This window comes from Pelmatolapia mariae, linkage group LG22, assembly GCF_036321145.2.
Source record: "Pelmatolapia mariae isolate MD_Pm_ZW linkage group LG22, Pm_UMD_F_2, whole genome shotgun sequence".
NCBI classification, from domain to species: Eukaryota; Metazoa; Chordata; class Actinopteri; order Cichliformes; family Cichlidae; genus Pelmatolapia; species Pelmatolapia mariae.
The window spans coordinates 35024873-35050415 of record NC_086245.2 but is presented as its reverse complement, the minus strand read 5'-3'; the positions used below and the strand labels follow the sequence as shown (position 1 = coordinate 35050415).

General features: G+C 43.4%; 1 protein-coding gene across 1 annotated transcript in view; it reads right to left on the bottom strand.

Moving 5' to 3' along the window:
- Positions 1 to 6584: 6584 nt before the first annotated feature.
- The window catches only part of foxo6b (forkhead box O6 b), a 38381-nt gene continuing 19422 nt past the window's right edge, over positions 6585 to 25543 (bottom strand). Inside the window, exon 2 of the mRNA XM_065471491.1 lies at positions 6585 to 9146. Coding sequence (XP_065327563.1) covers positions 7449 to 9146 — 1698 coding nt within the window. The 3' untranslated portion in view covers positions 6585 to 7448. The remainder of the gene's footprint in view (positions 9147 to 25543) is intronic.

The following is a 25543-nucleotide window of genomic DNA, read 5'->3' as shown; positions in this document are numbered from 1 at the left end:
GTATTAGGATGAAATCCTTGGACCTGAGCTTGGAAAGAAAAGTGTCTGGACTTCTTTAAGTTTCTTGAAGACTTTTCATCTGAGAAGCTTCTTCAGTTCTAGGAGCGATTGGTGAAGAGCCCCAGATTTTAAGCCCTATTGGAGTGTCCCTAAGAGGTCCTGGACCCCCTATTGATCCTCTGCCTAATCACAGTGTGGGTCACAATCAGCCAAGGCTTTAGGTGAACCCGTTTGGAGACTTTGCCCCACCCTATCGACCATCTTTGAACAGAGGCGGTGGCTTACGACACCAACTGTCTGTCATCTATAATCCAGTTTCCAGATCCCTTCCTTAACGTCTACTCACATCCTGGGCCATCTGTTCTCAGTAAGTCACATGATAGGGTGGGGCTAGGTGTTCATTCAGTGGTGCTAGTTTCAGTCATTGTGTAAATGAACTGTTGGAAGGTTGGAAACCTGCAGTCAGCTGAGACTGAAGAAGTCACCTGATGATGATGATGATGAAACATTTCTCCCACTGAAAACGTCCAGATGAACAAAATCAGCTTTTTGAGATTTACTTACCTGGATGATTGAGCATGCATCAAGACGTCTCACAATGGGTTCACCTGAAAACTTTAAACTTTGGAAACCTTGGAAAGGAAAATACCAACATAAGCAAAAACCACATTTTACTGTATATCAGCCTGTAACTATATTTTTCAGTCCTTTAAATTTAGAGACTTTAAGATAAGAGTCTACAGTATGAGGATTAACTTCTTTTTGGAGTCTGCCAAGTGGCAAAAAGCAGAACTGCAGTTTTTGCCACTTGTTGGCTTCAACACTAGAATCAAAGGTTATTATCCTACAGAGGGCTGAATTCTTAGATACCCCAAAAATCAAACTGAAAAAATGATGTGGCAGATTAGTCCATTTTACTGAAATTTCATTCAAGCAATTCCCAGAGGTATTCAGTAGTTTGCATGGTCTGACAATGGGTCCAAGGATTGTCTGCAAAGGTTCTCAATCATCCAGGTCATCAGGAGCTTGGAAAGAAAAACATCTGGATGTTTTCAGCGTGTGTGTTGCCTTTTGGACTATTTTCACAGATTACCTGACTAATGTTAAGGCTGTATTATGTGGTAAAACCAATGCTCTGCTCTAGAAATCATAGAAACATGGTGTACAACTAGACAGTTATTCTGTCTTCCAGTAACACTGGAGGCAGTCACCTTGTGGGTGTTCCAGCCATGTCCTTCTGGGAGGAAGCCAGTAGACCTGATCATCAGCTGACCTGGGAAACGCTCAGTGTTTCTCAGATAAGCTTGTGGAGGTGGCAAGAGGGAGGTCTGGGCTTAGGCTGCCCCTGTCACCCGTCTTCAGATAAGTGTCACTTTTACTGAAGTTTTTGTCATTAATTTTCAAACAGCGTGCATCATTAACAATGCACGGCACAATGCAACGCACTTTTCAGTTGCGTTTTTTTGTTTTATTGATGTTAATTTGTCATATTTCAATATCACGTGAACATCTTTTGTAGTAACGTTTTCATATTATATTTGTGCCTTGAGTTGTGTATGGCGCTATATAAATAAAGTTGAATTGAAATGAAATGAAGAATTTGTGCTTCAGGTCTGTTACATTGTTGTCTGTGCATTTCACCAATACAGTTTTTAAAGGGAACTTGCTAACCAAGCTAGCTAGCTAGCTAATAAATTTAAACTTTCTTTCATCACTCTAAGGTCATTTCTGGCTCCAAAAAACCCAAAATGCTAATTTTGTAACTTCAAAGGAATCCAAAACTACACTGTAAAATCGAATTAGTTCCCAGAACTCAAAAAAAACTATGCAAACTCTTTGCCTCAAAAAATTGAGTAAAGTTTACTTAAGATGACTAAGTTACGGCAACTTATTCACTTTGAGTACAGAGTAAAAACCTATTTAGTTTCCAGAACTCAAAAAAAATATGCAAACTCGTTGCCTCAAAAAAACTAAGTAAAGCTTACTTAAGATGACTGTTAGGACAACTTATTCATTGCAAGTATGCAGTATTAAGAATAACTTGATATTTCTGACTGTACATGTTTACCTACTGACAAACATTTCAAGTTCAACTAAATGAAAAAACAATTTGTGGTAACCTGAATATGATTAAAAATAATTAACAACACTTTTTGTAATGATGTTAAAATCAGCCCAACTTTTATTTTCAAACACAACAAAGTACAACAGCCAACATACTGGACACTGTTCCACTGAACAAGAAACAATTATATTGCCATCACTGTTATAATCTTACAATGAAACAAAGTCTCAGATGTAATTATTCTGAAAATAAGTTTAGGCCTAACACAAGTTTGTTTTGTACTTACTTTTATAATCAAAATAAAATATTTGTTGTTCTGTCACAAGTGCAGTCTCTAATTTAAACAACACATTTGTTTCTCATTCCAACACGGAATGTTGGAATGAAAAGCTGGAATGTTGTATTATTTTAAGGATGGCTTGTTTCCAGTCCAGGCATTACTGCCTGAATGACTGTCATGGATCGAGGTGATCCAAATGTAGGTGCAGAAGAAAGTCTTTAACTTCCCTTAAGTACAGTGGCAGTGGATGTGGGTTGGAGATGCAATGAGCTTGAACCTGCAGGTGACCGTCTTCACTGACCACACCATCTGTGACAGAGGACTCATCTCTCCTGTTGTCCTGCAAGCAAACAATCATATTTTTTGGAACATGAACTTAATTGCTTTCTTAAAAAAAAAATTCTGCATTTGGTATAGAACAGACTCCAATTTAGACAATCTCAGGCCCCCTCCCCACCTCTCCGGTGCCTGTCCACTTGTCAATGTCGAGCAGATATTTGAACTTTACACAGCTACATTCTCGCCTGAAAATATATTAAAAGTTTATTTTGTGACCCAGAAAAAGTAATATTTAAAAGTTTTTTTAGCTGTGCTCCCTCCGCCATTGCCTCGTTTGAGTTTTGGACAAATTGCATTCTGGGATATTTAGCTGTACCACGTCCCTCGAAGTCCAAACAAGTCACCACTGGTACATGCTCGATAAAACGGGAGGAGCGAAAACACATCCCGGAATTTTTCGCGTTCTCAGCTTCATGTGTACTTCAGCTGTGTCCCAAAACGTCGGCTGCATCTTTCGGAGGACCCGGCCTTCGCGGTCTATGTGGGCCAGGTCCTTCGGAGACCGGAAGTGCCAGGCTGTGAAATGGGACAGTCTAGCCTTCAGATTTTCGTCACCGCTGTGTCGGTGGAGTTTAATAAATTCGGCCGTCTGCTCCTTGCTATCTAAAATATAACAGGGCACTGGCGTAAATTCTCATACGTCTCACACTTTGACGTTTATTCAGCTGTGTGAATATCCTGGAGGAACCCACACAATGGATTAATAAAGTTTTATTTAATCTAATAATCTAATAACTTTGATCTCAGCCAAACCGATTTACTCCGGAACAAATAAAACACAGAAAAAAGCCAAACAATAACATTTTTAAGTTATCCGAGTGACTTATATATCATGTTTAACCTGAGTAGCGAAAGATAGCGGGGGTCTGAAAACGATGAAGCCAGGAGTCCACTGCTCTCGCCGGCTCGAGTGACCATTGAACCCCCCGGCTAGCTATCGAGCTGGTGGGTAACAGACGTCTCCGAAAACAAATATGCAATGTCTTGATAAACCGAGCAGATATTTGAGGTTTACACAGCTACATTCTTGCCTGAAAATATGTTAAACGTTTATTTTGTGACCCAGAAAGAATAATAAGAGTAATTTTAAAGCTTAGTAGCAGCCACCATTGTTGGAAACTGAAATTGGCTGGGCCGCGCTATGAATTCTGGGATATGGTGGGCCACGAAGGACACATTTGTTGGCCGCATTTGAAGGAGTCGACGAATTGGGACAGCCTTCGTCGCCTGGCTGTGACGTAATCGGCCTTCAAATGCGGCCTCCGAAGGATGCAGCCTACGTTTTGGGACACAGCTTTTGAATTGGAACAGTACTTGGTCTCCGACGTATCACAAGTCCATGAGACCACAAGTACACACAAGTACGCATACACAGGCTCCGACAACCGCGGCCGACAAATGCGATCCTCCTTTTCCCCAGATTACCCTTTCTGGGTCACAAAATAAACCTTTAAGATATTTTCAGGCGAGAATGTAGCTGTGTAAAGTTCAAATATCTACTTAATTTATCAAAATATTACATATTTGCAAAAGTGCTTCGACGTTTTCGGAGAGCTCTGTTATCCACCAGCACGATAGCTGACCGGGAGGTCAAGGCTCGATAGAGTCCGCGAGCACAGCTAACTCCTGGTATATCGTTTTCAACCCCCCTGCGGTTTTTTGCTACTCAGGTTAAACATGATATATATAGTTAGTTAGTTAGTTAGTTATGGCTATGGATTGAAAATACCCCCCACACCCCACCCTACCCCTAACGGCTGCACCTCCCGAAGAATTTTGTCTGGGCTCTTATCTCACTTTTTTATTTCAAACAATCAACAGAAAATTTCACAGACATAGTTTTATGTAAGGTTTTTAAGGCTGTGGTGTTATTTTTTAAGTAACATGAGCCCATATTTTTTTTTACCATTTATACATTCACCTTCATTCATACACTTTCACTATAACATTTTTGACTATTTGGATCAATCAGAGTCAAAAGAAGTTCCTTATTTTTGTCAGCTTGTTTTATTGAAAACAAAATAATCACCAAGAAACACCTCAAAAATACTGTATTATTTATAGCATTATAATTTCTGTTATCCTTGCATAATTATTTGTTGACTTGATAATATTAATATTGCATTATTAGTATTAACATTGTTAATATTCACAGTTAGTCACTGAAATTTGATTTTCCTATATAAGTTCTGTTGGCATCATCAAAAATCTCCAGCCAGTGAATTACCCTTGATCTTATATGACTTTATATTTTATTTTTATAATCTTGGAAAAGCATGAACACAAACTAGAACTAAATATGTAAAACTACAGTCCAATCGAATCACAGACACAAAAAACAAAAAGGGTTGTATTTGTTTGTTTGTTTTATTTTACAGTCACCAGAAGAGCAGATACATCATTTTAGAAAAGAAATTGATATTTGCAAAAAAATTATAATACAATTTTGTCAATATAGATTATGTACATAACGAAATGTCGTCAAACTGAAATAGCTTTCTACTTCTTTGTCATCAAGGAAACAGAGAAGTGAGGGGTCTGGTCCTCCATAGACCCAGCTCCCTAACCAATAAATATAAACTGTATATATTATCTGGTGCACTCAGCCAGGCATAGACAATACCAGGGCAAGTTATTTCTCAATAATATTCCCTTAATCAGTGCTTGTACATCACTGTGATACACGCTCGCACACCCACGAGAAGCTTGACACAATTGCACACAGGCCAGAGAACAAATTACAGTTGAATTACAACAATGGGCTATCTTAACTCACGAAAAGGAATGAAAAAATCAAAAGAAATGTGCATGGAAATACCCGTCATTGTCCTTGATCACGAGGGAGAAGTGGCTTTCTGGTCAAAGCTCACTGGAGCTAGCTGAGTAGCACTTGACATTTGGCCTGATTGAAACAGCCAATTCCAAGCTAGAAAATCTCTTGTGGTCTTAGAGATCCTACCTACTCATTCAGCTCTTTTCCTCCCTCTTAGCATCTCTTGATATCCATCTACCTTCCTTCCCTCTCTTGTCCCTATTCTCTCTATCTTGAAGGGGACAGTTGCCAGCACGAGGGCTGGCAATTGCCACCCTTTGCCTGTTTTCCCCACTGCGAACAAAGAAAATAAAATGCACACAAAAGCTCCTATCCACGTTGTACCGAAACAGGACAGACAACTGCACGATCACAGAACAAGCACAAGAAAAGACAACAGCAAAGTAAAGCTATGGCCGGGATGGGGCGGGGAGTCTTGTAAAGAGGATTCTTGAAGGACATTGCGAGCATACTGTTTGCCAGCCGCTCTACCTCGTCGCTGGGTACCACCTCTCAAAATACGCCCTGCTTGTGCTTTGTGGGAGGTGGAGAGAATTATGACTTTGTGCCAATGAGCGAATACACACACTTGCATAAATCATCCATCTTGTTTGGCGGTTAATTACTCTTGTTTACCCTCCGAGTAACCTCGGGATGGGGCGGCGCGATAGGAGGGAGCCTGGGAAGAAGAGATAGCACCAAATAGTAATCTGCTGACGGTGTTCATCAGTGAGCAATTCACAGGAGTAAAAGCACATAGTGGGCTTGAACCTGGGTGTTAGTGAATTACACAAGGTTACCTGGGGTCTGAGGACAGCAGCTCCATCAACATGCTGGCCTGACCACACTTGCTCGCTAAGCTATTCTCGGGTCAGTCGGTGAAGGTGCCACGCCGAGGCGATGAGGCACAGGCCAATCAGAGAGCCCCTCAGGATGCACAGCAGGCCGTGATCATTGCTTATTTCATTATGGGGAAAGCTACATAAATCCACTAAATGGAGAAGAAGAGACACAGAGGGAATATTTGCATTTCTTCTCTCCTATCATCCCCCCTCAATGCCACCCCACCCCCGCCCTCAAAAATCACCCATTTCAATCCCTCCCCATTTAGTGCAGAGTGAGTTTAATCATCACTTTTGCCAAAACACATTAAGCCAATGTGTCCAGAGTTGAAGAGAGAGGGGGAGGTTGAAAAACTACAGAGTGGCGCATTAGATTTGCAATAGTGATGCATCACTCTGGCATTACTTTGGAGATTAAAGAAGGGACCTTGCATTTCAGTGCTGAGCGTTGCCTAATGGACGCCTGTCCTCCTGTGTCGAGCCTGAAACGAAACACCGTTGTCCACCTGGAGAAGACGAGTCGCAATCACCCTGGAGTTCACCTTTTCTATACCTGCAAATTCCCTCTTCTTCTAAAAACCGTTTTCTTTAAACTTCAAAGCCTTCCCTTGACTTTTAACCCCCAATTTGAGAGCACCTCCACACTGAAGACATTTATGCAGCTGTTTGATCATGTTCTCAAGTCAAGAACAACGCCTCCTTTAATACTGTAAAGTGGATTGCATACATTAAAGTTAAGCCAACACACAACATGACTTTGCCTGGTCTCTGTGTTACTGCAGTTGTATGAAAAGATGGATATAAAGTGCTTGGAAGCTTAGGGACAGGCAAAATGAGCTTGGGAATAGAGAATAAAAATATATTTTAAAAAATGAAAGGCGTGGGGGGTTGCTTTAGCACTGTGCTAACTGGGGGCAGGTTCGATATGGAGACAGAAGGCTTTTAAGTAAGAGAAAGAGCACAACATCGGAGTGTGGGGAGTCCCCAGAAAACAAAATGATGATACAGAATCACAGTCAGTCAGTCAGTCCAAGGCTACAGCCAAACAGCAGCCCAGCCCAGGGAATGAGCTTTCTGGTCACGAGTCTGTATGTATCCCTGGGCGTAAGTTCACCCTGGCACCCAGCTCTGGTTGCTGTGTGAAGGTGGGGGGCATGCAAAAGCCCCTAGACTCATGCCCATCCCCATCCCCACTCCCTGGGACAGAGAACCGTCAAAGTTGAAGTCCATGTTTTCTGTATCCATAAAATCATTGAGCAGGATAGAGTCCACATCACAGTCTAGACTATTAGGGACATTCTCCATCTCCAAGTCAGCAGCCATTCTACTCTGGGAGTTTTGAGGTTGGTAACCAGCATTCCCTGACTGGTGATTGTTGGGGTAGAACCCATGCCAGGAGTCAGTCATACCCTGATGGTGAGCTCCAGGGTAAGGCTGATGACGAGGGTGAGGTGCGGATGCCAGGCGGCAGGGGTCCTGGGGAACATCCATGACGCCGGCAGGGTTCGGGGGCAGAGAAGGGGATGTTGGGAGGTGGGGACGGGGTCCATAGTGGTTAGAGGTCTTGAGACTGTAGGGCTGCAGGATGTCAGTGCTCACTCTCGGGGAAAGAGCCTGATGGTGAGGCCCGCTATGCATAGGGTTATGAGGGTTGTGGGGATTGTGGTTGTGCATGTGACTCTGCGTGGAGTGAGGGTTGTGATCATGGCTAGGGTTTACTTTACTGTGATTGTGATCATGACTCGAACCGTAGTCGTGAGCCGGATGGGGCTTGTGACTGTGTGCGTAGTCGAGGCAGGCTTGGTGTTTGTGACCCTGATTGTGGTTCTGATGGTGAGTTGTGTTCTGGTCATGGTCATTGTGTAGACTTGCATTGCGAGCATGCTCTTGGCTGTGGTTCTGATTGTGGCTGCGATTCTGATTGTGGTTGTGCTGGCTGTGAATGCCATTGGTTCCCTGTGTCATTAATGTGTGTGGTTCCCGTCCTTGGCTCAGGACTGTGTCTTTGTTGCAATATCGAGGACCTCCAGTGAGTAAACTCTGCAGGGCATTGTTCTCTGAATAGCCCCTCACTGGGCGCTGGAAGCTGACTGGCTTGTTCTCCTGGATGGTCTCCATGGGAGTGTGGTGGCGCAGCATGCCCATAGAAGGCTGTCCGTACATTGGCGCACAGTAGGAGCCCTCTGCCTTGGGTCCAGGCACATAGGGATAACCATTGCATTTAATTTGTGGTGGCTGGGGATAGCCACTCTCATCTAGACTGATAGCCCCAGTCAGGTCAGTCAGCTGAGGCAACTCCACTGTGGGACAGTGGCCTCCAGTGCCCAAGGCTGGGGAACGCGTGCTAGTGGGGCTTGGGTATATTCTTGGGGAAGCTGAACTGGAAAGCCCACCCTCCTCTGGTTCATCAGCCTCAGCCTCAGCTAGGATTGGAGATAGGCAGCCGCTCAACGTGGAGCCAGAAGATGACGTGCGGGAATGGAGGTCTGTCCAAGTATCATACTCCTCTCCACCTATGCCCACACCTCCTTTCGCCGCTGGACTGCCGTGCTCTGGCGAGCCTTGCATCGCTGGCCCAGCTCCCTGACCTTGTCCTCGTTGGAGCCCCATGGCCCCTGCTCTCTTCCGGCTGATGCGACCCTTCGTCTTCAGGTAGCGGGTGCCATTGTCTATAGATGCACGTCGCCTCGGTCCCTTTCCCATCTTCCCGCCTTCTGGGTTGAGCATCCACCAGGAACTCTTCCCCGTCCCTTCATTTTGCACCCGGATGAAGCGACTGTGCAGCGACAGATTGTGCCTGATAGAATTCTGCAACAAGAAAGAAAAATAGGAGAAAGGAAGAGACAGAGAGAGAAGAAAATTGAAAAATGTTAACACCCGAGGGAACATTTAGGGTTAAATAATCATTTCTTGAGAAAACAAAGTCATTTCAAATTATGGCTAAACTATCGAGGCAGCACTGCAAGTGAGAAAAAAGATGGATAAAGAAAAAGCAGATGGAGGGGTGAGCAAAGAGGGCAGGGAAAGTGAAGGGCCAATCAATATCTCCCTTGACCTGCCTCTCCTCTCCACACGCGCTCAGTGAGTCATAATATGGACATGGGTGCAGCCTCTACATCAAACCATCACCAAGGTTACAGAAATGAATCACACAAGGCAACCCAATCACAGACAGCCCATATCGATTGCAGGGCCTCCAAATATGAAAGCCTAAGATCCAGCCAGAGAAGAAGAGGGGGGAGGAGGGGGATTTGGCACGAGAAGCTGTGGAAGAGCACCAGAATAAAAAAAGAAACACTACTACAGAGGCCTGGAATAAGTTACAGTGGAAGTAAGTGGGAGGACGGGAGGGACCTGCTCATCTGACCTCTTTTAAAAATCATGGCACAATTAGCACGACCGTAGGTGACCACGGCAGATAGCTTTATAATGAAGTCCTTCTGCAAGTCGCTTTGAAATGGAGACGGATGTAGTGACTGTGGGTGGGTGTGGAGCGCTGTGGGGGTGGGGGGGGGGGGGGGGGGGTGCAATAAGCCTCTCCAGACCCCTGTTTAAGTGTCTGAGTGACGGCTGTATAGTTAATCCAGAGCTCTGCAGCAGCATTTGAAACTGGTGCCAACCTGGAGTGAGTTGATGAGATCTAAGCCTGCCTAAAGGAGAGCTTAGCAGGGATACACATCATCTCAGCTGGCCAAGTTAGACTAAGTACAGCATGTTCATCCAAATCTTTCCGGCTTGTGTCATTATTCACACTCTTTCCAGTTTTCCTCGCCATTCTGCCCTCTCTTTCTTCCCTTTGGTTTTTTGGTCTTTTGGGAGCAACAATTCCTCCAAACATCTACCCCAATGCCCGCAATCACACACTTTTCTTTTTCCTCTCTGGAGATATCTATCTATTTCTGCCTTGTTTATTACCTGCACATAGCTCACAATCTCTGTCTCCTGATATCTCGAGCCATTCTCTATCTTCATTCACTCCCCGTCCCCTGTCCAATTTTCCTGCTCTCAGCCCCATTCATCTCCCTATCTGTGTCCCAGCCTCTCTAGATCCCGACATTGCTCATTTTCTCTCTCTCTCTTATTCTCTCTCTATCTGTCCTCCCATCATCTCGCAAAACTTGGGCTACCATTTCTCCTCTATCATTCACTCACTCATTTATTCATACATGCATATATTCGCATGTAAAAGCAAATATCAACCAGAAACAAACCTAAGGCTAAATATTTCAGTGCTGTCTATAGATTCAGCATATGTATAGCCCCTCACACACTCACTCACACACACACACACACAGAGTTAACTGGCTGCAAATTGGACAGCACATTATGAAAAGCACAGCATCCAGAATGGCAGGTAATGGGTTTCTCACAGGAAGAATTCAGGTTTATGTGAGTTTGGGATCAGTCTTGTATCCCACCTACTACTGTTTTCATTCATGCAGAAGAGCCCACCCATCCCCACGGCGTGACTCCTAACAGGTAATGTTTACCTATCCTCCACTCACATCACGCTGCCTTGACTAGACTCTCTTCACAGATGTGGAAATTGGCTACGAGAGCTGTATTTATGGTTTTTTCCTGCTGTTTCAAAGTGTTCTCTCCAAAATACCAGGTCAACAAAATTGCACAAGCTCAACATTTACCAAAGAAATAGAGCGACTGCACTCCTGCGCTGCAGCTCGCTATGGAGAGCAGACTTAATCAAAGCCAAATTGAACGATGACACCATGTGAAAGAGGCCACCAGTGGAGGCGACCCGCATCAGGTGATCTGAGAGCGGCACCCTGACAGGTTCCTCCGCAACATGACGGCTCCGGCTGAGCGTAGCCATGGCAACAGAGTAAACCAAAAGAGGCGTAGTGAAGAGAGGGGAGGTGATGGTAAGGAGGAGAAGTGGGGGGAGGAGGCTGATGCTGTTTGATGCTGCAGGCAACTCCAAACAGCCTTTTATCTGAGTCTGTCAGATTCCTGCTCCAATCCACCAGGGAGGCTCAATCACCAGTAGTCCCAAAGCCTCACTACCTGTACCAAGCTGTGATTAGCGTGTGTGTGTGTGTGTGTGTGTGTGTGTGTGTGTGTGTGTGTGCGGTGGGGGAGGGGCTTCTGTACACCTACAAGAGCAACAATTATGCCACAACAGCAGACTGCTGTTCCCGTCCCTGCTTTTATAATGTGTATGTTCATGTGGCTGCTTACATATAATGATTCCTGATTGTCAGCTATTTTGAAACAATAACAGCACAAAGAGTTAAATCCTGAAATTAACAATTATTTAAACTTACTTCAGCTTCTTCCTCTGCACCACGCTGCCTGCATTTTCAAGTTTAGACTTGAGGAGACTTTTTTGTGTAATTCATCAAATGAAACCTCAAATAAAGAAGTGTGTATGTTCAGTTCATCAATAATTGCACACAGGATAATAGATAATAAAGTATCATGTTGATCTATTGAAACAAAACTCATTTTTTTTATATTCAATCATCATTTTATTAGTTGTACACAGCGGCCGTCCTGTAAATTATTTCCCCTAATGTGCAGCGGTGGTCTAATGGTGATAATTCAGCCGTATGATCACTCTGGAGTCTGCAGTTTGTTACGCTGTTGAAACGTGCAGCACTGATTTATTTATTGGTATATATGTTTAAATCAGTGTGAGCTAAATAACTGAAGGACTTTTCTCAGCAGCATTTTGCAGGTAAAGGTGAATTTCCCTTTAATCTTTATAAAGTTTAACAGAAACTATCATCATAAAAAGGTGGTCTCATCCCACAAATCAGAACAATTTGAGATATGTTTTTAGCATGGTGTCAATTTAATTTCACTTTATCTATACAGCACCAAATCTCCTCAAAGCCCTTTATATTGTAAGGTAGACCCTACGATAATACATACAGAGACAAACCCAACAAGCATTTTGGGTCCAAGAGACTTTAACACCTCTCCTTTAGCAAAAAAAGTACTGAAACTACTTGACACCAAAGGCTTCTGTCTCTGTGGGACTAGCTGTCCAATGTGTTTAATGTCAGGAAATGTCTTTGACCACACTACACTGGGACTTTGGACAGTCTGCAGGTTATAATGGTAATCACATCTATATAGCTGGAGTGAAATCCTCAAGTGTAGCCTTTGCCTAGAATAAAAAACAAGTAAAAATAGATTCCCAGGCTTATGTAGGCCATAGCTGTGTTTATATTAAGCTGCCAATAAGACTGATCTGACGTGGAGGAGCCCGCTCCCTTTGCTCTATGTCTCTGCCTTTCTGCTAATGCTGACGGAGATGGACTGCTGCAGAGAGAACAATAACTGAATCTGTCCTCATATCCACCCTGCTCCTCTACAGGGAATGCACTGCACTGTATCCAACTTCACAGCTGTATATTATACCTAAATACTGAGTGAGTCTGACCCTGGCACTTCTTTCACTGAGTCAGGGAATAGTCAGTCCAGTTGTTAGCTAATGGTCCATAGACACACAAATCTGCGCGTACACAGATTTCCTGTTGTTTTCCCCTTAAAAACACACCGGCCTACGGTTCCAAACAAGTACTTCATATTTCTCTCTGTGAGATTAAATTACAGAAAAGATCTCAAATAGAATCTGAAAAAATCTTAGTTCAAACTTCACATACACAGCATGAAAACATTAACATGAGGGGAACATGTGCTACAAATCAGAGGACAGAGATATGTTAGTCAGTGACTTTGGATCAGACTTGTTTTGTCCATTAATGTTTTGAAAAGTCTCGCCTACGATTTCTGTGACTGTTGTATTTAAGAGGGAACGATTATAAACAACAGACAGAACTGAAGCAGAAGAAACTGATATGGCCTACCTTTGCTTCACAGTGCAAACCAGACTTTAACAGTACATTTCCCATAATGCAACAGTAGCATCATTCATCAAAAGCTGACCTACAGAGGACATTATACAACTGTTTAAGCAGGCTGATCAGTGCATCCCATTCTGAACAAATCAAACTGTAGCTACTGCTTGGCTTCCACAGTGAGCATGCAGACGATGTCATCCCTGCAGTCTGTTTAAGTCTAGTGCAATAGATCAGATGATGCTCTCAGACTGCAGTAGGTCATGTCATGCTGCTGCTGTTTTGTCTGCTATGCACCTGCATTTTTTTCCTGCAAATAGCATTTTGAAAGCTCAGAAAGCATGCGTCCTCTTCAGCTGCATGCCGACATACTCCCTTTCAGAAAAGCAATAACAGAGCAATGGCTAATTTTCTTGATTATTATTATTTTCAACCCCCTTGTCCTTTTTCATTCTGGGTGAGCTAGCTAACACTAATTACATGTATTGCAAATTATCCAGTTTGTGTTGCGTAGCAACGCAAATGACTCAACCCATTCTGCTCTTTTCCCTCTTGTTGCCTTTCTAATATTTCTATCAATGAAGCCATACGTGCATATAGAGAAAAGCCTTGTATGTTAGCTCTGTGGAACAGAAAGTAGCAGCACACAAAGAACAAACACGGTTTCCAGATATTTAAACATCTCTTTGCACTTTAACTCTGTCCGTGCTTTAGATCTGTTATTAAAAGCCATCCCACCAGCATTTGTGGTTTGCAAGTGTGGCACATTAAATGAGGCCTTTTAGCATTACTGTCATTCAAATGGATGCTGACTCCTTCATTAAACTGCATTGTTTTTGATGATGAACAGGCGACAGAGACAAAGCTGTCCCTAATTTACAGTTCTGATTTGTAAAGTAAAAAAGCTGGTGATGTGGACAGACTCTCCACTTTGCTTTTGCACATTTATATTTTATATTTATATATTTGATGTTGTTCTCATTGTTTTAAATCAAACTTAATATAAAAAAGTGTTAATATGGTCCGAGAAAGTCAGGAAAAGATGCCAGAAGAACAGAAGAGAGCAAAATGAGAAGCAAAGTGATGCAATACATCTGTAAGACACGCAGGCGATTTGTGTCTCTTTTCTCACTCGGTCTTGCTCATAAGTTGGAGCGAGGGAAACCTTTTACATGTCTGCTCCCCAGGGCCTGTTATTTCATTATCTGGCTACAATTGTTATTATTATCTTCAATCTACTGTAATTTCTTTATTTTTCCTCTTCTCGTTTTCCTCTCTTGTGTCGTCCTTTTGTTCGGTTGTCCTCTCTGTGAAGCGCTGCTGCGTTTTGGAAAGGTGCTATAAATTGAGCTCGGCCGAATCAACAACAACATTAGATGCCACACATGTAAACACCACCATACGTACAGTGTTTCACAACTCGTTCGCCTCGCCGTGCGTGGGCACAGACTTGCACAAGGCGCCCCCACCCCACCCCACTCTAAACTGGCAATCATACTTAATCCCTCTCCAGCCTGAGTAATCCCTAACAATCCAGGGCTAATCCTGGTTAATTCTGGGCACTCCTCAGCTGGGTTTCACCCTGAAACCACAGAGACAGGGTGGGGATTGGTCGGATCATGGCGACTGAGGGTGGGCACACCATTGATAGACATAATTGGTCAGACGGTTATTGGGAGTCGGGAAAAACAAGCACAGGTTTTCGCGGGTCTTCCAAATACATCCGGATTGACCCCGTGCTATTTGTCGCTGCTCCTGGTAGAAAACATGTTTTTCTCCAGAGCCCACGTTAGCGTCTCCCTGCTAATAAAAGTCTGTGCTGGTTATTTGCGTGCTACTGAAACGTGAGCCGTGTGTGATTTAAACAAACACAAGTACCACAGGCAGCACATACAGTATGAGCCATTCCTCTGCTATAAAAGGCTTCTGAGAAGTCATTAGCCTCTATTCAATCAGCTCTACCTACCGAAGCTCCTAGCTCAATTCTTCTTAGTGGCTATTGATCCTGATTCCATAATGAAGCACTTAAGACGCCTTGATCAAGCTGCTCCTTAATCTAGCGTTAAGGAGATTGAGACCTTTTCACCCCGTGTCTCAGACAGACTTATTACTTTGGCACACGGGTACAGTGGCAGCCTCAGGTTGGTCTCTTTTAAGCCCCGTTGGTGCAGCATAGGCAGTGCGAGCACTTTTACTCTCTGCCACTTTGAAAAGCTGTCAATATTCCCAAAGCCAAGAGTGTTAATGAAGCAATGTGTCAGTGACAGGGGATGGATGCTTTGTTAAAAACAAGGAGGCCTTTGCTGTTTGCAGGCTCGACCGTGTGCAGGATGTGAACCGTGGGTATACGCGTGACAGCAAAGAGGAAACTGATTTACCTTCAGCTGCGGCGAGACGAGGGAACACAGACGAGTCCAGCTTCTGGACGTTTTTCTAGCATGCTTTTACCTCGCCGTCCTCGCAGGACAGAACGCCTCTTGAAGAGGATTCAACAGAACGTCATGCAGTGGATTTGATAGTCCACACATTTTAAGAAGCCCACCTCTAATTTATAATGCATTCCACAGCGCATTCAAGCAGACTGTTGCATTTTACATTTCATGCAGTGTCCCATTAGATGTGGTCCAGCAGTGGATTGTTCTACGCGCCGTGTTGAAAAGTAGCAGGACTAGGCAAAGCCGTTTGCTCAACCATTATTTATTAATCCATTTCACACAGCCAGGAGTCATTATGCACGGTCCTGTCAATGGGTATCTCTCTATGCTGCGCATTTATTTGATAATAAGCAGGAGTGGGGAAGAAGATAAAAGCACAGACTGCGTTCATTGTGAAGCGTTTTCTGCAGGCGGGGAGACTTAAATGAGAGCAGCCAGGCTCTGTGTAGGAATGGGTCTTGTGTGCTAAGCCTGTCTGGAGGCAATCGATGGAAATTAGTCAACGCTAAAGATTCACTTCCTGTGACTGATGTCACGGGCTGTGCTTGTCTCTTTGAAGGGAAATAAAGAAGTGGGAGGCTGAGGGATTAATGGGGTTGGAGAAGGTGTGAGCAAGCTGAGTTTGGGTGGGAGCTAAGCTGGGAAAAGAGATGCCATTATTCTCTCTCTTTTCTTGACTGCAGGAAAATAATAGGTCAGAGAAACCAGTGTAACTTTAACGTTTAAGACAATGCGTGGTTGTGTACAAGCAGCACAGAGCAGTGAGCTAGAATGCAGATTAGTGCATGAGAAACATGGCATCACATAGGAGATCATTGAAGTGTAGCATAAAGAACCACCTCGTTGAACGTAGATGACATTTTTGGTGCAAACAACAGTTAAGAAAGGTTTTAATACAGGAGCTGGAAACAAAGCAAGCTTTGGCTTCATTTATACACGTCTGTCTCATCTGGCATGTTCTTTGGGTCATGATGTGAGCAGCCCATCAAACAAGAATCCCTCTTTCTGTGCTCAGGATGCATTACAGTGTTTACACTGCTAGCAGCAGTTTCAGATGTTCCTGTTGTGGCTGTGACAATTGGATCAGAGTTAGTGTCTCCTGCAGTTGTGCTGAGACAGCCTCCTGAAAGGTGCACCAGTTAGCTTCTTCTGAAAGTGCAGCCGAGGGACTAGAGCCAGTCCTCGGGCGACAGAAGGCCTTTCACTCCCCCTCACTCCCTGTGGAGCTCCACAAGCTCTAGAGCGGTCTGGTAGGGGGTGGGGTACACTGGGAGAGAAGGGACTAACCTGAGAAAAGGTAGACAAGAAAAGAGCCTGAGGGACTGGGGGCGGACAGCAAGCCCAATTCCCAGCGAAGAGGCCTCTAATTGGAGCTGCCGGCCTGCTGAGGCTCTCCCTCTGCAGAAGGACATAAGGAGCCAAGTGAAGGCAGAGAGCCCGGGGGCGAGAGGAGAGGGCAGATAAAAATAGAGCGGGCAGATTAACGAGCATCTGAAAGCGGGGCAGGGGATCAGAAAATCCTCCCTGCGTGCCAGAGATGCCCAGTTCATGGGCCAGAGCCAGCTCTGTAAAGACTGATGGAGCCATAGTGGCACTTCCTTCCTGTTGGCCGTCCTTACATCACAGAGAGCAAAACCAGCATGTTCTGCTACTTACATTTAAATAAAGCACTGTAGGAGTAATCTTTCTGCTCTAAAATGCTCTTATTTTGATAGTTTAGATATCATATAAGGAAAGCTATCTCACCTCTGCAGCGTATACATTTTTATACTGATCACTTTTTAAATGTTTGTATTTTGGGGGAATCACTTGCAAAGCTTCAAATACATATGATTGAATCCTTTTCTGGTTTCATTATCCTAAAGTTACATTATCATTACAGATTTCATGGAGTTTTGCTTGTGACAAAAATGAGGAAAAAATGATACAAACAATGAAAATGCCCCACATCATAGTAACAAGAGCACATCACCTCCACAGCTGACTCCTCCCCCCCTGAGAGTTTCACACACCAGGTGTAACATCGTGACACCTACGAGAGCCAAAGGAGGAGCTGATAAACAGGACTGATCACACCTGCTATCAGGTCTCAGGAGAGCACCACCTCTCAGCACTCAGCACGTGTACTGATCCACAGTGAAAAGCTGATACAGGCTAACGTGAAAAAAAGGCTAGATCGACTTGAAGAAACAAAGATGGAGGACCCTGCCACACGCTTTCACAGCCTTTCATCCAGAACTAGTGTGAAAAACACAATATTGTAGCCTTAAATAACAAACTCGTGAGGAAGAGGTGATGAGCTTTGGAGACGTATAGTTCAATCACAGGTTAGTTTGATTCAATCCAAAGTGCCACTGAAAAGCCACTTAATCGTGACCATGAGTATTACATACTTTATACTGAATATTCATTATTTCTTTGAAAAAACGAAGGTGTCATTGAATATTCAGAGCCCAACAAGCTTTGCTCCCAAACTGCTGCTTGAATAAAGTATCACACAACATTACCTGCTTCACCAACATCACCAGCTCCACAATAACGGCCAGTTGCCATTTTGTTGCACTTCTTCCTATTCAGTCAGATGTGCGCTGATGTTAGCTTTATTATATTACACCTGACAATGACGTATGAGTCCTGGTAACAGTGTTAGTGCATCCAGAAGCAGTTGTGCCGTATAAAGATATCTTTTTATATAAAACAACAAGTCTAACAAATAAATATAGTACTCTGGTACGAGACGGTGTAAGAGTTTAAACTCTGCTGACTGTCCTGTAGGTGGACTAAATCAAACAAACACAGAGGCTGTGCATGAAGATGAACTTCACCCCGTAAGCCCCGGGCATTATATCTATAACCATCCTTTATGTGCAGTCTGGGCTTTCTGTAGATGAGAAGGCCTGTCCACATCAGCAGGCAAGGTGAGAGAGAAAATAGCTAAGAAAAAATGTCATGTGTACCTGATCAACAAATAAATGAGCATTAGACAGTAAATAACAGCTTTGTAAGAGTGATGACACCGAACCTGCTCTAAAAGTTTTCATCTACGAGACCAAATCACCTGAAATCACACACTCATCTCAGTCCCAGCAGTGCTACACTGCATCATCAGTAAACAGGCCGATGTTCATGCTTTAATACAGGATGGATCAATGACTGGACACAACAGTGGAGCTATTCTGACACTCTCCTCCAGCCCAGCCACAGGGAAACTCATGCACTCATTATGGCCCATAGTTACATTTAACATGAAGCATTATACAGCGTCCTGTGACGTACAACATGCTTGTTGTTTGGTTGTTAATTTATTTCAATCATGTAAACAATACACAAGGTTCAATTAGCAAAGAACATTTCAATCTGGCTTCACCTGTTCTGATTCAGATACATATCGAAAAGGAACGCTTATTTAATCCCGCCCCTTCGCCATAAGTTAGCGGTTAGTTGCTTCGATGATGCTTGTCTGGTGACCTAAAAATGCAGTTTGTTTGTTGTTTTTTAAACCTTCCAGTAGCTTAAAGCTAACCGAACAGTTAGTGAGAACAGAAGAATGAAACAATGAAAAGATTTTAGTCATGCATGTGTTCATGGAGCATTATTATATGACTGACATATGAAATATTCTGTTTCTTTTCACATCAGCAAACAGCCAATATGATCATGTAGCTATGTACATGCTGATTACTTAGTGAGTAAATTTGCATGAATTGTAATAACTCCATAATTCTATATAATAATAATAATAAATAATAATAAATAAATATATATAATAAGTACCTGACAGTAGAATTTGATTCAATTAGTCCTTTAAATTCAGATTCAAACCCACCAGATAAGACTTGATCATTTTTTGCCAGATAACCATTTTCCAGTTCACACTGTCACACTCTCCAGTGAGCACGTCTCCTGTCAGACACACTCTGTGGAAATATTTCAATTTTAAAGGGGGCAAAATCACACTAAAATATGTGGGACATGTGTTGACTGAAAGAATAACCAGATCAAGGTTATCCATTTCTCCTTCGTGGCAGGAAATTGAAGAGACGCGGGGAAAGACGATGAACGTATTGTCAGACTTTACAAAAGTTGTCATTCTGCTTTATCAGTTGACATCACAGCACTCTGACTGCGTGAATCTCACCCTTGCAAACACAAAGCCACACCAACACGCACACACACAAACGCACACACATCTCGCGCTCTGCAAGCATGGCATGCTGGGACGGCTCATTACTACAATGCCAAGCTACTAGTTGCTAAGGAGACCTGAGGGAGAGGGAGGGTTCCTGTTTCCATGGTAGCAAGCTCGCATCCTGCCAACTGTCTTCTACCCATGAGACTTGACCATCGTAGACAGAGAGAGAAAGAGAGACGGGGAAGAAAAAGTGAGGGCAGAATGGAGTGAAGAGAAAGGCTGGAGGGGGTTACGGTGAAGATGTGAGAGAGCTTGCAAAGATGCCTGTGAGGCTGCACACATGTTGGAGAACCAAAGAGACCGTTGCATTAATGCAGAGGGAAAAGAGAAGGAGGGAGAGCCTGGGGGGGCCATGTGGATGCAGCAGTGTTCCCATGGCTAACAGGTCGCTGCGTGGCTAAAACACACCTTGATCTAAGCATTGAGAATGACAACAAAATGACACTTTGCAGCCCCTCCTTCAGCTTCCACCTCTTAATGTCACACATGTCCCCAGGTGAACTGCCCGCCTCCCAGCATGAAGATCTGACAGAGCTTTTCCACAGAGCCCATCCATCATGGAAAAAATCTGCTTTAGTGAGAGTGTGCTGTAACGAACGACGGAGGAGAAAGGGAGAGGGAGAGCATCTGTGAGGGATGAGCAGAGAGAGATTAAACTGATTGGGGAGTGCAGGAAAAGGGCGACGAGGAGGTCGTACGAGGTGAAAGACGAGAGAAGAAGTCCTCAGTCTCAAATTCAAATTAGCCTTATTGGTTTTCAAGGACAGTGAATTGTTTCCATCCTCTGTTTCTCTCTCCCCCTCCACCTTCTCCCGCCAGCACATCTCTTTTCTTTTTCTTATTAAATCATTCTTTTCATTGCGCAGGACTGGTTTGTCACTTTGAGGAATACATGTGTGCCAGGGGAACGAGAACTGCAGGAGCCACCACATATTAACACTCAAAGCCTTACACTCTCCACATGCTGGAGTGTTGCTACCAGTCCTGGATGTTAGTTTGGTTTAAATCAGGGAAGAGACGTTTCTGTGTGAAGCTTCAGAACCTGAACAGGTTCACTGTTTGTTTGTCATCAAGATTACACCAAACCTACCAGGATGGACTCCATGAAACTACCTGCAACAACAAAAATGCCCAAGAGACATGTTTACATTTTTAAATGTAACAAATTATAGCTATATATGTGTAATCTGACAAAAAGTAAGGGGACAAAGTCAGCTTCTAAAGAAATAGCTGTACCTGTAGAGACTGAACACTAACTGTGAGCAAACCTTAACAAGAGGTTTGTTCAACAATCGCATTTGGAAATACAAATGCAAATAAATACAAATAAATGTACTTTTGTCTGCTTTTTATGAGCAAAATCAACTGATTTGATTTATTTTGTCTTGGAAAAAGAAGCATTAAAAAATGTAAGTGGTTGGTTTCTGGTCTCAGTTTGAGAGCGCTGCAGAATCCTTACACATGTGTAACAGAGAATATTCCCACAAACGTCCACACAACATACAAACATGCTGTAACTGTCCCAGCAACGTGCTCCTCTCTGTGTGAGCCTCTCTGAGCCTGTTTCTCATTGTCAGTGTGGCGTCTGTCTCTTTGTCACAGATGCTGGGAAACCAGAAGCCTCATCACCCTCATCCTCATCTGATTCTCTTCTCTTCCCTCTCTTTACTGACTCTCACCAATACCCACACACACACACACACACACACGCACACACACACACACACACACAGTTTTATTGACTTATTCATGCATGGGTTAGTTTCGGGGGCAGAACTCCTGTCTGCCAGTCTGACAGACAACCCGTGAACCCTTGAGACTCCCCTCCCCATCTTTGTCTACACACACACACACACACACACACACACACACACACACACACACATCTCTGTCACACCCCTACCCACCCCACCCCACCTCCCGACCCCCGAGTCCCCCTCACCCCGAGCAGGGCACATGGGTTATTTGTAGAGCGACCCAGGTTTATCCTACATCGTTTCCCCTCCCTTCATCTGTCGTTCTCCACCTCCTCTTCACTTTCGACTTCTCTTTTCTGTCTCTGCTGGGGAGAAGGGGAAGGTATGCCCACATTTCCCAGAACAAAGACAGCCCAATTAAGTCAGTTTGAGTTAAGGTCTGTGTGGCAGAGAAGGATCGGAAGCGAGCAAGGTAGAAAGCGACGGCGGAGGAGCGAACGGCAAGCAGAGGGGAAGAGAGAGACGGTCTAACAAACAGGGAAAAGAGGGGGTGAAAGAGAAGTGGAAAGAAAGGAAGAAACGAGGCGCGCGAGTCACTTTGTAGCGGAAGCGGGTCGACTTTGTTTTTAGTTCCTCCATGGGAGACTATGAAATATTAATAACTGCTCCAGCCATATACTTCAGAGGCCTATGGTAAAACTTAAAGTCTAATGAGACGCCGCTCATGAATTGCTAATGGGGATGCTGCAATGTGTGTTTTTTGTGTGTCTTTGAGTATCTGCACATGTGTGTGTGTGCGAGTGAAGGGAGGAGGGGGGTCAAGTTGGTAACTGAGGGGTGGAGTAAAGCGGAGCTTTCAGTCTTTCAAAGTGCAGACGAGAAACTTCATTAGAGGCTTGAAGTTTTTCCTGCTGCACATCCAAGTGTTTTCTCTGATATTTGGCTTCGCTGTTCTCAGCGCTCCCACCACAGCTAACAAAGTTTCAAACCATCCTGTTAATTCAAACAAAACCAGAGTGGATTGTTTGTAGCCAGGCTTCCTTTTATTCATGGCTGCAGTTGGATGTACGTCTGAAGGACAAAAGAAAATAGATTCAAGAGTTGAACTGGATTTTTTTCCAACCAGAGTGTTTGTGTGTTTGTGTGTTTGTGTGTGATCTGTTTAATAAAAATGCAACATTTTGGGTGTAACACAAAGAAATGATTTTAGCCAAAAGTTATTAATCTGTTATTTCTGTGAAGGTTCTCAGTCATCTCGGTCTTTCCAAGCTCCTTAGATTATTAATCTGTTATAAATCAGTAAAAACTAAAAAGCATTATCTGGGCGTTACTTACTTTAACAGTTCTGTGTTTTGTACATATTCATGTTGGGTTTTTGGTAAATTTTTGTTACTTTAAAACTCTTTTGTAGAGCAGTAAAAACAGCGTGCAGGCTTTGGTTAAACAGGTTTTAACAGCATAATTATTAACATAATTTTGAGTGTTTATTTACATGTTATAGTACAGGTGTAACATTCGTTTTGATGTTTAGTAAAATTAGTTTAAGTGTTTACTAAGTTTATGCTGTTTTCCAACAGAATAATACTGTGACACCGTACACGTGTTCAAACTGGTACATTTATTTAAAGTTAAAAACGTAACCTGTTCCTGTGATGTACAAAACAAAAGTCACATAAAATGAATCAGCTATACTCAGCACGTATCCCACACTTACATTCAGTCGGTCTGAAAATCTATTTTCATTTTCAATAGCTCTATATTAAAAGTGAAAAGAAATCTTTCCCGGACTAAAAACTGTATTCAGGGCTTATTGCTGATTTATATGTTTTATGCCATTAGCTACAGACGTATACACTTTAAAATGGGTTATAAAAGAAGGAGGCTGATTCTGCTAAAACACAACATGGTGAAAGAACACTGAAGTCTCTGCTCTACCTGAGAAACTGCCTCATGTTCCTTTCTCGCACAGATATTCTGTAAAGCGGTGAAATACCCGGCCGAGTCTCCCTCTCTAATCTGTGCCAGAGCTGGCAGGCCTAGCGGAGCCTTGTGTGACCCCCCCACCCCCACCCCCCGCCCCGGCTGAGCGCAATGGCAACGCTGAGCCATCAGCTGGGGGACTGTGGGCTGTGTGCATGCCGGGTCCAGGGGGAGCCCACGGGTGTTACACGGCATCGCAGGTTTGCTCACTGACCTCATTCCTCACCTTACTGAAACTCCCTCGGCAGGACGCTGATGTAGAGAGCCAAGCATGCTTAGATTATTAAAAATCAAATATGAACCAGTCAGTGATGTATACACTGGACTGGCTGCAGAGCTGATCGATGCCACACTGGTAGTCTGTGGGAGTGAATTATACTGAACTGATTCAAATGAGCTATTCTGAACAGATTTCCATATGCATGACTGTTTATTATTAGTAAGAGCCAATTAGAAATTAGGAGTAAGAGCAGCAGGAGAATACGGAGTCAGTGCTGGAGCACACACTGATGAAAGAACACAAAGATATTCAGTTATTATCTTACTGAGAAACTAGGCTACTTCCACAAGCTTCACTTTGGAGGTGTCGCAAAATCTGTGAAGTGGCAACAATTTATTTGTGAGCACCACTGAAGTGTTTTTGCCTCGTCGCAGGTTAGTTAATATGTGAATAATAATGTATGTAATGCTGGGATCCACCAGGCAACAGGGTTTTAAGTCATAACGAAGGTTTCAAACCTGAGGCTGGAATGAGAACGTAAGACTCACGTGGGACAGTTTGAAGAGGATTCTGTATGTGAGTAAAAGCAGATCTGAAGGTTATATTAGTGCTAAGATTATTTTACATTATCAGTAAATTCAGTGTCATTCACCTTAGATTTGAATCACTTTGTCTGTCAGATTGATAACACCTGAGCTCTCCATATTTAACATTAGGCAGCATAAAGACTGGTTCAACTGTTGGTTAATGTAAACAACTACAACTATAACACAGTATAAACAGATCAGGTTTCACTTTTCAAACACAATGAGGAGCTGTGTATTACATGTTTTTGTACATGAACATGTGTGTCAAATAAATCCAATAAATCCATTTCAGCTGTCGTCAAACTCCTTTTTGTCAGCCTGACAGAACTGATCTACATTTTATTATTAGCAGTAGTATTTATGTGCTAGGATAACCATAATTATGATTCACACATTAAACATTAAAACGTGTCATTTAAAAATAGTGTGTTACGTTTGATTATCCACACATGACAGTACATGACAAAATACTGCAATACTGAAATAAATGCTCACATAATACTACATCCTGAAAATGAAAACTGTACCATCAGCACTCATTGTGACGTCTTCACCTCTCGTGTTTTTCTTTAAGTATTAAGTCGGAAAAAGCTGATTTTGATTTAATTGATAAATTAATTATAATCGATTATTAAAATTGACAAAGTGAAAAGTTACACATTTACTCTGAGTATTAACCAGCTTGTTCATATTGCTGTCTGAACAGAAGGTTTTAAAGCTGCTGTTCAGCCGGAGCCTTTCTGTATCAGGTTTGCATGTTTGTGCTGAATCAGTGCACAGGCTGTGAGTGTGTGTTGTTGTCTGTCTCTTTGTGTTGGGCCTACTGACTGAGCTTGTATAGGACTTGCTGTAGTTTTGGTCAACAAGAAGCCGCTGCTGAGAGCAGGACTGGGGTGAGCAGCTTGTATATGGCTCTGGGGTTGCTCCTCCATACCTGAGAAGCTAGAGTCATTTTCTGATCCATGAACTATTTCAGTAGCTGGGCCCACGTCCTCATTTTTGGTTTGACAGCGTTTTAGTAGGTAAAGGTGAATGCTTTGACATGAATTGAGCTGCAGTTTGGGGAAGGCCTCGAAGGGGACTGGCGACGGCTCCCGGGCCTGGCAGATCCCCGTGTACTAAATAGAAGTGAAGAAGTTGAAGAATGGAGAAGAAGAAGGAGGGAGGGAGGGTGGGGCACGTAAATGAGAATGAACAGCTTGTAGAACTGGGGGAACCTCTGTAGATGACAGCCGGAAGGAGCGTGTTTGGAGGCGTGGTCCCGCTTCTG